Source organism: Rhinolophus sinicus, linkage group LG03, assembly GCF_036562045.2.
Source record: "Rhinolophus sinicus isolate RSC01 linkage group LG03, ASM3656204v1, whole genome shotgun sequence".
NCBI classification, from domain to species: Eukaryota; Metazoa; Chordata; class Mammalia; order Chiroptera; family Rhinolophidae; genus Rhinolophus; species Rhinolophus sinicus.
Window position 1 is genome coordinate 21727375 of NC_133753.1, and position 18600 is coordinate 21745974.

Consider the following 18600-nt stretch of genomic DNA (forward strand, 5'->3'; position numbering starts at 1 on the left):
ACGAGTCCAAAACCAGGACCTTGACTCCAGGCTCCCTGCCACAACTCTCCAAACACCTACTGTGGCAGAAGAACCGTTTAGGGTGATAGAATAATTCATAATGGTCACTCCAGGCACAGAATTCCTACATTCTCGAATGGCGTAACAGCAACTTAAAAATTATTGCTATCAAGGTGGAACATATGAAAAAGTAATTATAGTTAGAGATCCGAAGTCCTAATAGACTAAATACTGTAGAATTTTTGAATTTTCGTGATGCTGGGTAGCTCACTTTACAAATAAATTAAGATAATGAAGAGTGGGTAATGTTACTAACTTTTTTGAGGATCATGAGGCCATTGTAATTATTAAAATTATTAATGTAAAATATTTTAACATTTAATATTTAAAATACATACTTTAAAATAATATTAATATTTTCATAAGATGTTATTTAGAAAATATGGAAATGCCTCATTTGGCCAAATAATCTTATACTTGTCATCCTGTTTCTTTCTAGAGGACATAAAGTTAACATTGCACTTGTGATTTCAAATATGGATTAAAAGCAGGAGATACTCCTAAATAGAAATACTAATTTTTGTTGTGCTAAGGGCCAGGTCTGTGTTATAGCTCTTAATACATTATGACCACTGAAGTGTTTATAATAGCATGAGAAGGTGTAACAGCTTTAATACTTCCTATAAAAAGCCTCGTGCACTTTAGTTCTGTATTAAAGAACTAAAGACTTAAGTCTTATGACTGAAGTTGCAAAGGAAGCAGTTGAATGATAACTTTTATAGGCAAAAGCATTGGTCTCCTTGAATTTGGGTAAATGAAGAGAATGCATCACCAGCAGTCCTTTAATCACTTTGTGTTCATGAAGTCTGCCCTTTACCTTTCAGGCCTAGCTCCTGTTTTCAAGGCCATATTTCTCTGTTGTTGTGGTTTCTTCTCTTCACAGATTGTTCATACTACTAAGTTATCAATCTCACTTTGGTCTTCTATTGTTCAAATTGGTGTCCTTGCTTTTTGAGGTTTTCTAGGATTTAACCACATCATTGAACTGATACCTTACCATGTCCCTAGAGACTTTATTCTGTCTTCCCTACCATGGTAAGCAACATTTAATAGAAGTATAATGTCCAAAACATAGGAGATGACAGTCTCTTTTTACTCTGACTGATTGGAAGGACGGTGTTTACTTTTGGATCCTGGAACCTTAGCACAGCACAGCCTGGTTTTACAAGAGTCAGCAAGAATGTGATGGGTCTGAAGACCAGAAACTGGGACTGGGGAAGAGTAGACTTGAGGGGCGGGAATCTGAGAGTATCAAACATCTGAAAAGTTGTACTCAAAAAGGGAGGGGAAACAGTGCATACTAGTGGTTAAGACCCAGGTTCTGACACCAGGCTACGTGAGTCCTGGCTCTGCCCTCTACTATTATATGACCCTGGGCAAGTTTCTTAATCTCTGTTGGCCTCAGTTTCCTCAGATGTAAAATGTGTATAAAAATAGTACCCACTTCATAAGGTTATTCTGAGAATTCAATGTGAGTACACATGTACTTACTAGGTGAGTGCCTGGCACTTACTGAAAATCCATAAATGTTAGCTGTACAGTTAGAAGTATTTATCAAGAAGAATTAAAAACAGGCGGCTCTGTGTGTCAGAACCTAAGGCTACTGTGTGAAAATTAAAAAGAGGCAAATTTTAACTCAGTCAAAGGAAGACAACAGTTGTCTGGAATGAACTGCCTAAAAAGGGATTAAATGTCCTGTCAGTGTCAAGCATGGACTAGATCAGAAGTATTCTTCCTTTCATCTAATATTTTTGCTGTGTTAATCTTTATTTTGTGAATTAATGGTGATAGCAGATGGTAGGTTGTTAGTTTTTCATATCTTTTTCCTTCAAAATATTTACAGTCCTATCACTGTCCTAAGTTATTTGGAGAATTTTATGGATACATAAAATGTAAAAGTGGCCTCCACACTTAGAAGCAAATGTTCTCATTTCTATCCTCCCATTTTAGGAGTTCCTTCCGTTTAACGCCAGCCCCTTCCCCTTTTTGATCCTACCTCCTTTCACCTCTTCCAGCGTTCAAGACCTTGCTCTATTCCTTTCTCTCTTTCTATTTCAACCAGTTCCTCTCCGCTGGCTCTTTCCTCATAGTCTGTGAGCATGCTTAGGTATTTTTAAACCCTACCTTAAACTCTCTCCTTACTACTTTATTCTTCTTTGACTGCTCTTCAGCCCTTGTTTCCTTTCACAGCCAGGCTTTTAAAAGACATTATCTGCATAACTGTCTCTACTGTCCTTTCTCCAGGTACTGCATTAAGGACAAAGTTTTTCATCTCATCATCTCTAAATCCTAAGAAAGTACATAGTGTATGTTTGTTGAATGTTTGATAAATTAATCACTTCTGTGCATAGGATTCCAGTTAAGTATTGTTATTCCTGTTTTACAAAGGAGAAAAATGAGGTTAGATTACACTCAAGGTCACGGGATCTTTTCAACACACATGTTGTAGGTATTGGCATCATGCCGTACTGAGCAGATGTACATACCATCTTTCCTGTTACGTGAGGCGGGAGGCAGAACTCACACCAATTATTTTGACTGAGAAAATGTAAAGAATTGTTAGCCAGAAAATAGAAAACAGAAAAGGCAAAAAGGGAACACTGGGGTTATCATAAACATATTAATTGTAGGAAGCAGCTACCACCTCTTTAAAAGATGACACCTGGTGAAAATTTGAGGGGTAACTTTTGGCAATTTCAATTCTAAAGTTTGCTTTGGGGTAACACAATTGATGGTGTTGGAATATTTCTTTCTCTTGAGAATAACTCAAAAAGCCAGAGATATTTGCATAGTGGTAGAGTCTAATGTTCATCAAAACTTAAACTTTAACTTTTTATTAACTTAAAGGAACTCTCTTCCTTTAAAATTGAAGGATAGGAATGAGAGCATTTGTTTATCATTGTGGAAGCCACTGGAGGCATGAGCAGAAGGAGATGGGGAGTAAATAATAAAGTAGTGGGTTTAAGGATGTCAGCAGAAATAAATTACCTGAATAACTGATGGAGAATTTCCTCCTCTCCTTTTTGTCTAGGATTTATTTTCATCCCAAATCCCTTCCTCCCAGGTTACCAGTGGCACTGGGTGAAGCAGTGCCTTAAGTTATATTCCCAGAAACCTAATGTATGTAACCTGGACAAACATATGACTAAAGAAGAGACACGAGATCTATGGGAACAGAGCAAAGAGTTTCTAAGGTAGGTTTTGTCAATCACAGAAAATGTTAGTGTTCTGTTCGGGTCACTATAACAATGCAGTGAAAGTACCTGACCTGTTTATTTTTCCCTCATTTCCACACAAATGCAGCACAATTATATTCTTTCCCCCAGGAACATTTGGACAATGCTTTGACAGTTATATTAAATTGAGATCCATTTTAAAGATTTGCTTATCATGGCTTAGATATCAAGTTCATCCTCATTAATCATCAGGATACATTTTCATTGAGCTTCAGTCCTTTTTTCCACTTAAAGTGAGTTCCTTTGAAGACTTGTGGCAAAAAGTAGCCCTGAAAGCTCTTTACTTCTGCTCTCCTAGGTGAAGTCAGTGCTACTAGCTGGTTTATGGTAGGACAGTTGTTCTTCATGAGAACTAATGTCTGTTCCACAGATATTTGTGGGTCAGTTGTGTACCAGGCCCGAAGCTAAGCAGTGGAGTTACAAAGATAAGGAGGACACTGGCCCTGCACTCAGGAGTGCATAGTCGGTGGCAGGAACTCAGTATCATCACAAATAATTGTAATAGAGCTCAGCAAGAAAAATGCTGTGGGGGCCAGAGGAAGAAACAATTCTGCTAGGCAGGAAGGAGGTGTCAAAGAAGAAAAATGATTTTTCAGTTGAGTCCATTATCTTTTTTTCTCTGTCATTTAAACTAGGTCTTTAAAAATGATTATGAGTTTGCCAGTTAGAAAAGTAGGAAGGCTCTTTTGGGTAGAGAAAGCAGCCTGAACAAAGAAGTAACATTTAAGACAGAGTGAATTGTTCTGTGAGATAGGAGCACAGGGTGTGGGCAATCGTGTGTTTATTCAACAAATAACCATTGGGTTTCTGATACGATGTGTCAGATACTGTGTTTGAGTGTCAGAGATTCAAAGACAGATACCGTGTGTGCCCGAAAATAAGACCTAGCCGGACAATCAGCTCTAATGCGTCTTTTGGAGCAAAAATTAATATAAGACCCGGTCTTATAGTAAAATAAGACCGGGTATAATATAATATAATATAATATAATATAATATAATTAATATAATATAATATAATATAATATAATATAATATAATATAATATAATATAATGTGAGACTGGATCTTATATTAATTTTTGCTCCAAAAGACGCATTAGAGCTGATTGTCCGGCTGGGTCTTATTTTCGGGGAAACACAGTAAGACACAGTTCCTGCCATCCAGGAATTGTAGGTTAGTCAAGGACAGAGACCTATAACCATATAATTAAATACAATTTGGCAGGTACAAGGATAGACTTTATACGATATTATGGGAATGGTCATTCAGGTGACTAGATCAGAAGTGGATTATGGAAATGCTTCCTGGAAGTCATGGATAGATTTGACAAGAGATTAAGCAGGACAGGTAGGTTAGGGCCAGACTGTAAAGGGTTTAATGATATGTAGAGCACTAATTTTACAGTCACATTGCGTGGGTTCAAATCCTGGCTCTACCATTTAATGGCTGTGTAAACGTGAGCACGTTTCTTAACCTTAACCTTTCTATGCCTCATAGTAGTCCTTTCCTCATTTGATAGTGTGAGGACTGAGTACGGCAATGTGTGAGAAATCCGTAGAACAGCCTCTTAAAGCCTTTATACCAGCCTTGTGTGTTCTCGTTGCACGCACTCAGTGACTAACGGTGCAGCTTTCAGAAACTGTCACGCTTATTCTAACAGGGGAAATAGAAGATTTTTCTTAAGCTGAAAGGGGAAAGGAAAAATAAAATCAATTGGTTTTCCCTTAAAATCTTCGTGGTCTGTAGGTGTCATGCGGGAGACCCTGCTCGCTGCGCCATTTGTCGTGCGGGGCGGCCTGCGAGGTCTCTGCTCCCGCTCCCCACACAAGAACGCAGGATACAGTGAGGCCAAAAAGGAACACCCACGGAGCCATAGATAGGGGAGTCATACCACTATATTCTCTCTGGCGGCACTATACTCTCAATGGAGGCTGGATCCACACTGTCCGCAAACCGCCATCCACACTTGCCAGCCCAGCCACCATCTTCTTGCTAGGCCCCCATTCTTTCTCTCTCTTTCTCCCTTCTCTCTGCTAGCGTAGCCACAGCAGTTATATTAGTGGCCAATGGCTCACTGGTTACAGCTGACGACCAACTAGCCACAGCTGATGGCCATGCAATCACTGTTGGCCATTTACTACCCGAGCCAGCACCTGTCCACATGAGGCTGAGAGCCTGGAAACTACTTTCTGGGGCTCTGCCCCCACAGTAGGTTATGGTATAGGTGGGAGCAGTGAGGAAAATCCTCTTCTTTAGCTTTTAGTAGTGCCTTCTTTAGAACTGAGCAAAGTAAAGGAAGATCATGGTTTAGTGAAATTTGTCAAAGAGAACTTAGAGTTTGTTTTTAAACCAGCCTGTGTTTTCAAGTAATTGATTTTTTCCCTTCTGATGACTTGGCAGAAATCCCAGTTATCATCTTCTAAGATAGGTTAGATGAATCTCTTTAATAAATAATCCAGTAAACAATGGTGAGATACTTTTTTGTCTAATAAATTATCAAAACTTAAAGATCTGATGGTCGTACCTTTCTGTTGTCAAGGGTTGGAAGAAATCAATATGCTGAGATATTGCTGGCAGCACTGAAAATCGCTTAGGGCCCAAACTCTCCTTCTGTCACTGCGTGATACGTGGTTCAGTTTCCTTGTCTGGGAAACAAAGGGATTGGACTGAAGAGGCTATTCAAGGTGGTTGAATCATGGTCAGTTAGAGTACATGCCATCTGGACAGTAGTATATGCCAGCTTTCCCCACATTCCCAGAGCATATCAGAAAGGGAGCGGGTCTGTAGTTCAGAAAGATTTCCCTGGAAATTCTATCTACCGTAACATCCACCTGGAAAACCACTGAACTAGATGAACTGTGAGGGTCCTTTCAATTTTAACTGTCTAGGTTTCTGTGGTCATGGAAGAAGAAATACTTGAATTGAGAAGCAAAAATAGGTCTGTTCACAAAATTAGAACACCTCAGTTCTATGTTTTGTTGAAAGTTTATTGTCAGTGAATAGTGTAGCTACAGATTCTTGCAAAAGAGTGTAATAGTTAGGTATAAGCATCTTTATTGCAACATCGGATAAGGGAAAAAGAATGAGAAAAAACATAGGTGTCTGTCAACAGGAGATCAGATAAATCAGGCATGACATACCCAAGCAGTAGAATGCAGCCATTATGCAGCCATTACAAATTTTTAAATCCAACGCTCTAGCAAATATAGTAGGGTCTACAGTCATAGTAAATAAAATCGTTTTTCAGCATCTTCATCACAACCACCTTAATCTAAGTCACCATAATTTACTGCATTTGCCTCTTAACCAGTCTCCCTGTGTCTGTTCTTGTGCTTCTTCAGTCTGTTTTCTACGTAGAGGGTAGAAACCATGTCACCTCTCATAGTTTCTCACCTTCAGTATCGCAGTTCTGTTCTGATGCAAACCATCCAGAGTCAACACAGACATCACAAGCTAAGGGCCTGGATCCCAACCAAACTACCCGCATTTCAGACTCCAGCCACAAGTTGGGGAAATCCCCAGGTACCCACACTTCTGACCAACTGGTTACAAATTTAGGGAAGTTCCCATGACTCCCTCAGGTCCAGTTACTCACTGGATCCATTCACAAATCAAGAAAGCATTACACTTATGATTACAGTTTTATTATAAAGGTGACAAATCAGGACCAACCGTTGAAGAGACACATGGGGTGATGTCTAGGAGTGTCCCGAATGTAACGCTTCCATGTCCTCTTCCCATGGAATCAAGATGTGCTGTCCTCCCAGGAAGCTCTCCCAGGCCTCGGTGTTCAGAGTTTTTATTAAGCATGATTGACTGAATCATTAGTCACATAATTGAACTAAGTTTCTAGCCTCCCACCTGTCTCCTGAGGTCTTGCTAATATCACTTGACTCAAAAGCTCAATCTTCTAATCACATGGTTGGTCTTTCTAGCTTGACAAGCTCACATCATGAGTCATTTTAGCATTAAACTCAGGTGTGATCCTAGGGCCCACAGTGAATAACAAAGACACTTCTGACTACTGAGGGTTTAAAAGCTCTCTCCCAAGAACCTGGGACAAAGGCCAGTCAAATTCTTTGTTATACAACCCCAGCCCACTTAGAATAAAAGCAGAAGTCTTTACCGTGGCCTATATGAAGCCTAGCTAAGGGGGCCCCCCAGCCACCTCTCCAATCTCATCCCCTACCGTTCCTTTCATTTATTTTTCTCCAGCCATACCAGCCTCCGTGCTATTCCTAAAGCATAGCAAGCATGCTCAGATTCTTGTACACGCTGATCCTTCTACCAGGAAAGGTCTTCCTTTAGATAACCAATGGCTTGCTTCTTTTAGGTCTTTGTTCTCATATCTTCTTACGAGGAATGATTCCCTTATCCTTCAATTAACAGTAGTCCTCTTGTTTCCCTCACTCCTTATCCCCTTTCCCAGTTTTTATTCTTTAGTGCATGGTAGTTACTAAATATTTGTGGAATTAATTAGTGGATACTTTCTTGTACCTTACAAATTTTGTGAATGTATTACGTATTCAAAAATGAAAGAAAAGGCCAGCCCGGTGGCTCAGGTGGTTAGAGCTCCGTGCTCCTAAATCCGAAGGCTGCCGGTTCGATTCCCACATGGGCCAGTGGGCTCTCAACCACAAGGCTGCCGGTTCGATTTTTCGAGTCCCGCAAGGGATAGTGGGCTCTGTCCCCTGCAACTAAGATTGAACACGGCACCTTGAGCTGAGCTGCCTCCTGGATGGCTCATTGGTTGGAGTATGGGCTCTCAACCACAAGGCTGCCAGTTCAATTCCTTGAGTCCCGCAAGGGATGGTGGGCAGCGCCCCCTGGAACTAAGATTGAACACGGCACCTTGAGCTGAGCTGCCTCCCGGATGGTTCAGTTAGTTGGAGCGCATCCTCTCAACCACAAGGTTGCCGGTTCGACTCCCACAAGGGATGGTGGGCTGTGCCCCCTGCAACTAGCAATGGCAACTGGACCTGGAGCTGAGCTGTGCCCTCCACAACTAAGACTGAAAGGACAACAACTTGAAACTGAATGGCACCCTCCACAACTAAGATTGAAAGGACAACAACTTGACTTGGAAAAAAAAAAAGAAAGAATAAGTGAAGGGGAAATAATAAATTTAAATAAAACAACTTAGCTACTCTGTAAGTTAGCTTATGAAATGCTTTGTATCCGTTTTTGTATATGTGAAAGTTTTATATATATATATATATATTATATCTCCTCAATGTGGAAGCAGAATAAATCTTTTCCGCTTTCTACTCTAAGACTTTGTTATGGTGCTATTACAGCATTTAGTATAGTGAATCCGGTCATCTGGAAAACAAAAAAGAAAGCCATTGGCCCTAGGAAGCATCAGCCTTGGGTGAGAAAACAAAGCAAAATGTACTATTAAAGCCAAGACAGGAAGATGTTTCCAAAATAAGAGAAGGGCCAACCATGTCGTTAGGCCTAGGATTTGACAATTACCACTTAATTGAAAGTAAGAAATGAGTTTTGGTAGAGATGTTAGCAAAAGTGCGAGTGCAGAGAGGGTAGCAAATACTGAGTCCTTTTAGGAAGGTTTGATTGTGAAGGGACCTGGAGAGAGATGTAAGGCAGACGGAAGCAGGACATAGACGGGAGACTTGAGTGAGGTCAAGTTGGGAAGATGATTTTTGTTCTTCTGAAGTATGTGGAAGTGTTAAATATTTTTGAAGGTCAAGAAGAAGAAACAAGTGCAGAGGAAGAATTGAAAATGAAAGATGATTGATGGAGAAAGGCCTCAGAGGCTATGTCAGAGAAATGCGAGATAATATAGGTGGAGAATTGGTGTCCCAGTGGGTTGAGTCCCTGGGGTAAGGTGGCTGCGCCTCGGGGAGCTGGAAGAAGATGCGTGGAGCTGAAGGCAAAGTAGACTTACTTTATTTTCAGTCTTCCTGGGACACAGCCAGGGGTTTCTCACAGCGGCAGGCCGCTGGACATTCTCCGGTTACAACCTGTAACCAGCTGCAGCCTCATAACTCACAGCAGGCTGCTTCGCAGCAGCCCAGCTCGGCAGCCGTCCCCACTTCCCCCCTCTCCCCCCCCCCCAAAGCGGCTGGACCTTTTTTTATGCCTTTGACACAAAGGTAGTTCACAGGCATAGGTGCTAACAGGATACTTACATGTTAGGGTGGAGTGCGCCTGCGCGGAGTCCCACCTGGTGGGCACGTCAGGCTCAGCAGCTGGCCGCGCGGGAGGGAAACCTGACCAACTATTTTCCCCACAATTGGCCTTAGTGGAAAGAAGTGAGAAACCAGGAGGGAAGGATAGGGTAAAGATTTTGATAAGTTTAGAGGTGTAGATGAGTAGAGTTGAAATCATTCACTGGATCATTTGATCGGGTGTCTATTCTCATTGTCCCAGAGCGGAATACGAGCAGGACTGAGGACTTGAGATGAATGGTGAAGGTTTAGAACAGAAAGGAGATTAGGTAAGACTATGTACAAGCTAGCAAAAGGATGTTAGCAGTTAAGGTTGAATTTGATGTCCATTTCCAGTAATTGGCTGGGGGATTCAGGGTGAGAAAGAAAACAAAGTTGGAAGCACTCAAATACTGAAGAAATGGAGTTCTAGGGACAGGGGATGGAACTTTCAGTTGAATGGAAATGAGCGACCAGGAAAGGGAGGACAGAAAACTATGGTCATTGGGGGAAATTTCCGAGTTATGAAAGACGCAATTCCCAAGTCTTTAAAAATGATTGAAAAAACAAACATTGGCAATAGGATTTTGAAGGTGGGTTTTGGTTTTTTTTTATTGTAAACAACCTTTAGACTTTTTCTACCTTGATTGAGTACTTTTGCTTTCACAATGATTCATTAAAGGTCCTTGAGGCAGGAAAGAACATACCAATGCTTAATTAGGACACGGACCTACCTGCTGCAGAGAGAGTGGGCAAGCTGAGGACGAGTTCATTTCCGCCCCGTTCGGGTTTGGTTGAAAGCAGTGCTATAGAACATGATTGCGGAGGGAAATGCCAGCACCTCCATAGAGCGCTTACCTGTGACAAAGTGAGCAGACTGCTGTGGCACATAGACCAGGGGAGAAGGTGAGCCCACCCGTCCATCATCTGCTAGTGCCTGGTGGAGCAGCACGGGCAGGGGAAAAGCGTGGCTCTGTTTGCAGTGAGCACCAATACTCAGGGTCACACTGGCTTGAAAACATGCTTTTGGATAATGAGATAAAGATTTCAAGTTAGGTTGGGTGCCAACATATTCCCTGCACTCCCTAGGGTGGATGGCCGCTCCATGGGCACTGAGCCTTCTTGGTCTTGTGGACAAGTCAGGTTTAAAAAGAGAACAGCCCCTGCCCTTCATTAATTTTTCAGTATTTTCTGCTTAGAAATGATTTGGGAGCCTGTTAAACTTGGTTTGGGCCTTACACTATTATTCACAATGTTCAAGAATGATTTTTTTTTTGGAATCTTTGTTACCCAGGAGGCCTATGGGGACCAGAAGTGTCCCTAAGTAGGATGCAGACAAGAAATGTCTAGTGTTGGCCAGTCCTGCTCTCACATCTGGAAGGACAATTACTGTTACTTTCCTTCCAGAAATCCTATATCAAGGCAAGAATTGGAATTGATTTCTCAGAAGAGAATGTGAAATGAGGGGTGAAATCATATCTACTTGGGTCTATTATATTACGCAAAAAATATAAAATTCTCAAAACGGCACAGACACTGCATGATCACAGCCATTTCACTAAGCAAGTCCTTAAGCTCTTTCTTTTTGTTACGAGAACTAGGCTTAACACTTTTGGAGGTAAGACTCTTCTCTGGCTTCTTTTACATCCTGGGCCAATACCCCATGTAATAGAGGTAAAGCCCAAAGCCTTTCCTATAATGAGATAGTTAAGGTAGAAAGAGATGTTCTTTTTGTTTTCTGGAAAAGGAACTTAACTTATAATAGTATATTATAGGATGCTTCTATTCATGCTTGGTCATTACCATAATTTTGATAATTTTATGGTTAATACCATAAACTTGTGTTAATTATAATAGTGTGTTCTCTGTTCTTGAAGAACAATAGACTGGCTCTTTTAATGGAAAAGCAGCTTGCTCGTGCCGTGTCAAATGTCTAAAATACAATGCCATCACTTTCTGAATTATTTCAGAGCTGCATTGTTTCTTTATTTTTTCAGATCGGTCTGGTTTAGCTATAATAGTAGGTTGGTACAAAAGTAATTGCGATTTAAAAGGTTAAAAATAATTGCAAAAACCACGATTACTTTTGCACCAACCTAATAATATTGGTTCTTCATCAAGAATAAAACCTCTACTGAGCTAGAAAGAGATGGATGTGTTTTGGTTTAATTTTAGTGAGAGAGTGTTTCTCAAGGGGCGGTCTCCGGGCCAGCAGCATCAGCATCACTTGGGAACTTACTGGATATGCACATTCCCTAACCCGAGTCTAGACCTGCTGAACCAGAATTTACTGACAGGACTGGGTTCCCCCCACACACACACGTGACTTAACAAGTCCTCTAGGTGATTCTGATGAGCATTAAAGTGTGGAAACCACGTGGCAGAAACTAGATGGGATCCACACAGGTCTGTAAAAGCTTCCTGCACAGCTCTTCTCTTTGCTGTCTAGACACTCGGGACACGATCTACTTGTGTTCTAGATTCCATTTATACACTACTGACCAGCATCTTCCTTTTCTTCCTCCTTGAAGACATAAAACTTCAGTATCCATGAAATCACCATCCTTCTCTTCAACAGCATTTCCTCTTATCTTTGAGATTATCTTTAAGTAAGGAATTGGGTACCAAATAATACCTTGGAAAGAGAAATAAGTAGACTGGATCACCTCTGTAGGGGAGTTATGTAACTCTGGAACTGCATTCTTATTACTGTTAACCACAAAATTCACGAGTCCAGAAATAAGAGGTCATACTTATTTTTCTGTCTCAAGGCTACTAAAATAGAATATGTTCTCCCAAGGGGAACATCGGCGAGATCTTTTATTTGTATCTATAGCTGAAGAAACATTAGTAGGACTCAGGTTGTATTAATAACTACATTGCATTGTTTTTTTAGTTTTTACACATTTAATGAATGGCAGTTATACTTAATAACTGTTCACATCAGCTAGTTGCAGCCACTGGCCAAGCCTACATACCTTCCCCTAAATTATTAATCGTTGTCTAGCTCCTGTTGTGCCAGCGGTCCCCCAAGACCACACCCAAGTTTAATGATTCCCCAGTTGGACTCGCAGGACTCAGCATGTAGTTGTACTCATGGAAAAGATTTATTACAGTGAAAGAATACAAAGCAAAATTAGCAAAGGGAAAGGGAGCATATAGTAAAGTCCAGAGAAAACCAGGCTCAAGCTTCCAGGGTGCTCCCGCAGTGAAGTCACACAAGATGTGCTTAATTCTCCCAGCAGCAAGTTACGATGTGTGAAGTGTTGTCTATCAGGGAAGCGCAGTGCCAGGTTTTTACATAGGCCATCTCTGCCTAACACACGTCAAATTCCAGACTCCCAGAAGGAAAGCAGGTGTGCAACATAAACCATATTATTTATACAGACTAAGCACAGTGAGCTATAGTTCTGGGAATGGTGTGACCCTGCAAAATCCAAGTTCCAGGTGCTGCTAAGGGCCAGCCTTGTAGGCAGGCCTTTCAAAGGACAGCAGTCAGATCTGCTGTACTTCTTCTGCACGGCTGTCCTAAATAAATCTGTTCTATACTGTTCCTTTTAGCTACTGGTCTTGATGTATGTCTGTATCACAGTGTGTTTCTTAGAATGTAAACTCTGTGAGGACAGATAGCATCTGTTCTGTAAACTCTCTGACAGACATCAAGATGAGTGCCACTTACCGCGTGAGCCTCTAATAAATCCTTTGCTTCTGCTCATGCTGTGGCCTTACTGCCTACTGCATCATCCCTGTTTAAATCCGGCTGTTCTTCAATGTCGTGTTCGACTCCCAAGTCTGCCATGAAGCCTTTACTGATTAGATCGCTGACTTTGAGCTCTCCTTTTTCTTAGGTCTACTGGCCTTCAAAGCCTTGTGCTGTTCAGTTTAGTTCTGGATTTAATACTGCATTGAATTTTCCCCTCATTTCTTTTATGTTTACCTGTCATCTCCTGTCAGAATACAAACTCCTTAAAGTAGTCTAATCTTTTCCTTTTTAAACAGCAGCGGTTAAACTAAATAAAATGATTAGGCCTAGCATTCTTGTAGTTTTAGATATTTAGAAGTAAATCAAACAAACAAACTTTTTTTTTTTTTTAATATTTTATTGGGGGAGGAGAACAGAACAGGATTTTATTGGGGAACAGTGTACTTTCAGGACTTTTTCCAAGTCAAGTTGTTGTCCTTTCAGTCTTAGTTGTGGAGGGCGCAGCTCAGCTCCAGGTTCAGTTGCTGTTGTTAGTTGCAGGGGGCGCAGCCCACCATCCCTTGTGGGAGTCAAGGAGTCGAACTGGCAACCTGATGGTTGAGAGCCCGTGCTCCAACCAACTGAGCCATTCAGGAGCTCAGCGGCAGCTCAGCTCAAGGTGCCATGCTGCAGGGGGCAGAGCCCACCATCCCTTGCGGGACTCGAAGAATCAAACTGGCAACCTTGTGGTTGAGAGCCCACTGGCCCATGTGGGAATCGAACCGGCAGCCTTTGGAGTTAGGAGCACAGAGCTCCAACCGCCTGAGCCACTGACCGGCCCCAAACTTTCTCTTTAGAAAAAGAGTAGTTAATCCCATAGATTTGATAGACAAGATAATAATTGCAGAAATGTCAGAAACATGTTACGATTACAAGTCCTTAGTTGTTAGCTAAGCCTCAATTATCTAAGCCATGGGTGTCCAAACTGCGGCCTGCAGGCCAACTGTGGTCCATGATCCATTGTTAATTGGCCCGCAGCAATTCCAAAAATATATTAAGTTTACTTAAATAAACCAGGTGAGGCAATATGTGCTTCACCTCAAGTGAGTGGCCTGGCTGTTTGTATATTTTACCACATATGGCCCTTGGTGAAAAACGTTGGAAAAAGTTTGGACACCCCTGATCTAAGCTATGTATACAGGGTTAGAGAAGTCATGTCTACCCAGTTATTGATGTATACAATATTTTGCCAAACTTTCCCCGACCTGCAATTCCAGGAAGCCGCCATCATTATAAACATGGTGATAACTGTGATTAATCATACCTCCCTTTAAATTGAACATGCTCTGTTAGCCAAACTTTCAGTTGCCCATTGTGCTCTTGGTCCCATTTAACATGGACAGATAAAGACATTTCTGTTGTTGTTCTTGTTTTATCGTTATCGAGATGCTGGAGACTTGCCATTTAAAATGGGTCCCATTGAGCAGAGGATTTAGAACCAAGGACGAGAAACTAGAAATGCTAATGTGTTTTTAGTATTACTTTATTCTTGGTTAACTCATTTATCTGTTTTAATTTCCCCTATCGAGATCTTGGCTAGCAGCTTATATCATAGAAGAGCAAATTTAGGCTGCAGGACCCATAGAAAGGGCTGTTGCTGCCATTTGAGATGAATAAATCCTCATTTGTCTCCAATCTTCGCAGGTATAAAGACATGAATAAACGGAGACCCCGAAGCTTACTAGAGAAACTACGGTGGGTGACCCTAGGCTACCATTATAACTGGGACAGTAAGGTATCAAATTTTCTTGCTAATTCCATTGTTCTCCATTTTTTATGCTTGTGCCCACATAGTGGGATTTCTTCCCAGCCAAGCTTACAATATCAGATTATCTACTTGTGGGAGGATCTCTTTTATTTGTTACCTCTTAAAATCCTCTTGATACAGTATCTCAGGAGGCATGGATAATTTATCAAGAGAAAATTTCTTCTTCATTGGTTATGTTATTTCATCGGAAGTCCATCAGTGTTTCTCTAAGTAGGTTTCAGGGATAACAGATATTTTTCTTCACTGCACTCAAGAGCAGTTCTCAATTATAATTTTCATTCATTTCCGTTATTGTTTAGTGTTCGTTGAGCATTTATTTTCTGCATAATACCTGCCTGAAGTAAAAGAAGCTCCATATACTTGTGGTGTTCTCATTAACTCACCAAAGAACTGTCAAGATCTAGATACTTGCCTGCTATATAGTGTAAGGTCTGAGCAGGGGAGAGATGGGAAAGAATGTCCTACAGTTCACAAAGTTCCATGTTTTCTTGAGGTACAGTCTCTTCTTTCCTGACCTCTATGCTTCAGAAAATGCCTCCTTGATCGCTGGCAATGCAGTGCCTTTTGTCTCAATGAGATGTTTGCCACCAAATAAAAAGACTAATACTGAGCGGAAACTGAATAAAACATTAGTATAGACTGTCTTCCTTCTAGCAAGTTACTTTCTAAAAGCTCTATAGTTTAAAAAAAAATAATTAAATGAATAAAACCTCTATAGTTTCAGTCAGCCAAGTTTATTAACAAATATATTAACTGCTCAAAATAGTGATCTGTTACTCAAAAATATTCATGATATAATTCTTATTTTCAGTGATACTGATTTAATGGTAAACTACACATCTGTTTTTTGGGAAATGACCGTGAGATTTTCTATGGGTTAGACAGCCTGGATTTGAATTCTGCCTCCAAAAAGGAGAGTGCCTACCTTAGAAGTCAGTTGTGAGAATTAATTGAGTAATGCCTATGTAGTGATTACAACAGTGCCTACCTCTTCTGAGCAGTTAAATTCATTAGCACAATAAATGTTAGCTTATTGTTTTTTATATTGTTTTTATTGTTGACATTGTTATTTTCCAATGACCTCAAAGTTAGCCTCATTTACTAAGAAAAATGTGGAGTGAAAATTATCAAAAACGCTGAATGAGTAATGAGAGAAAAGTGAAAGAGAACTAGAAAGAAAAGTAGTGCACAGACAGCTTGGATAGGGTTGATAGCCCAAAAAGGTAATTATTTCATTACAGCAGAGGCAGTGTGGTACTAAAATAGCAGCTCTGGGTGGTTTGATCTTCTGAAAGACTGAAACTTAAAATGGTAGAGAAAAGAAACTTAAAGTTCTCTGACGACACCCTTAGTTTTGAGAAATGAAATAAGAACTCTCATTTACAATTGAGGAAAAGGGGAAGAAAAAAATAAAACAGATTCCAACCAAAAAGGCTTGGCCATCCATCAAAGACTTTTCAGAAGAGTCTTCCTTAACCTGACGTTAAAGCTCACTTCTAGCCAAAGTAAATACGTTCTCTCCAGAGCTGTGACTCTCTTCCTCCGGCTAAGACTATATCAGGACCCTAGTGGAGATGTGAGACAAAAGTGGGTTTTCTAATCAGATTTGAGGTTGACTGAGCAGAGGGAGAAGTGAGAGGGGAGTACCGAGATGAAGGGAGAATGTCAGCTGCTACAGGCTCTCACAGCAACTCGTCTGCATAGGAGATTGCTGCCCTGTCAGTCTTGGGCAGTGTATACGTTTTGTACAGAGGGTGAGTGTTCTGGCCTTTGATTTTTTTTTTTTTAAGGGAAAAAATATATTTGTGATTCTTAGGTGCTAAAAATAGAGGTTGTTCAGGGAAATGCTGAAAATTACTTCCATTTTAAGGTCCTGCCTTGACCACGGTATAAGTCAGTATTAATTCAGATGTTTTTTGAGCTTGTCATTCCATCAGCTTGACCAGTGAAATTGGCACTAAACCATGCTGCAGGCTGAAGGGTCCAAAACCAACCTGGCAATAGTATTTGCGTTGCCCTATTTCTTTTCTAAATAAACTTTGTATTTTAGGATAGTTTTAGATTTACAGAGAAGTTGAAATGTAGTGCAGAGAGTTCCCTTATACCCCACCCCAAGTTCTCCCTGTTAACATCTTACGTTAGTATGGTACCTTTGTCTCCATTAGTGAACCAATAATAATGCATTGTTATAATAGTGAAGTCCATACCTCAGTCAGATTTTCTTTAACTGTCCTTTTTCTGTTCCAGGATGCCACATGATATGTAGTCATTATGTTTCCTTAGGCATCTCTTAGCAGTGACAGTTTTGAGTTGCCTTTTTACCCTAAGAGAAGTATCCCGTTTGGGATTAAAGTGTACTAGAGAGCGGTGTAGTAATCGCTTCGTGTGTAGACTCCCTGCAGGGGGAGTTTGTCTCATTGATCACTGCATAGCGCAGTGCCTGCCGTATAACAGGTGCTCAGTATTTTGAATGGCTCATTATTAGATTACTGGATGCCTCATAAAATGGATGGATAAATCATGCTATGTTAATACTACTTGTGAGTTAGATGATTTTTAAGTGGTAATTAATCTTATACCACACTTTCCTGTTTTCCTGAGATCATTGTTTATTTTTCTTATTTTTCCTGCTTTTATTAAAGAAATACTCAGCAGATCATTATACACCTTTCCCTTCTGACCTGGCTTTCCTCTCAGAGCAAATAGCCGCTGCCTGTGGATTTCAGGGTTTCCGAGCCGAAGCAGGTATCCTGAATTACTACCGATTAGACTCCACACTGGGAATTCATGTAGACAGATCTGAACTAGATCACTCCAAACCCCTGCTGTCGTTCAGGTAAGTTCTGGGGATTTTGGGTTACTTTTTATCACCTTACTCCATTTTCTAAAGCTTTTTTTTTTTTTTTTTGAATGGGGAAAGGGAACAGGATTTTATTGGGGAACAGTATGTACTTCTTGGACTTTTCCAAGTCAAGTTGTTGTCCTTTCAATCTTAGTTGTGGAGGGTGCCATTCAGCTTCGAGTTGTTGTCCTTTCAGTCTTAGTTGTGGAGGGCGCAGCTCAGCTCCAGGTCCAGTTGCCGTTTCTAGTTGCAGGGGGCATAGCCCACCATTCCTTGTGGGAGTCGAACCGGCAACCTTGTGGTTGAGAGGACGCACTCCAACCAACTGAGCCATCTGGGAGCTCAGCGGCAGCTGAGCTCAAGGTGCCGTGTTCAATTTTAGTTGCAGGGGGGCACTGCCCACCATCCCTTGCGGGAGTCGAGGAATCGAACTGGCAACCTTGTGGTTGAGAGCCCACTGGCCCATGTGGGAATTGAACCAGCAGCCTTCAGAGTTAGGAGCATGGAGCTCTAACCGCCTGAGCCACCGGGCCTGCCCCCTAAAGCATTTTTAAACTAAAACAAAACACTAAGCTTTAAAAAATGGCTGGATTCTATAATCTCACTTCCAGGCATTTTAACAATGTATCATAAGTAAAATTAGCCTAACCTTTAAGAGTAATGACCAAATTATAGTTAATATTTCTGTTTAAGATGCATGGAATCTGCCTTTGTAATGAGCAGTGTTGTCTATGGAGTAGACAGGTGGACGGCCATACAGCAAAGTGAGCCCCTGTTTTG

At 41.0% G+C, this 18600-nt stretch overlaps 1 protein-coding gene across 5 annotated transcripts in view; it reads left to right on the top strand.

Moving 5' to 3' along the window:
- The window catches only part of ALKBH1 (alkB homolog 1, histone H2A dioxygenase), a 39226-nt gene that overhangs the window by 2841 nt on the left and 17785 nt on the right, over nucleotides 1-18600 (top strand). For all 5 annotated transcript variants that reach the window (XM_074327139.1, XM_074327140.1, XM_074327142.1 and 2 more), the window contains exons 3-5: nucleotides 3092-3254; nucleotides 14855-14945; nucleotides 17621-17814. In XM_074327139.1, coding sequence (XP_074183240.1) covers nucleotides 3092-3254; nucleotides 14855-14945; nucleotides 17621-17814 — 448 coding nt within the window. The remainder of the gene's footprint in view (nucleotides 1-3091; nucleotides 3255-14854; nucleotides 14946-17620; nucleotides 17815-18600) is intronic.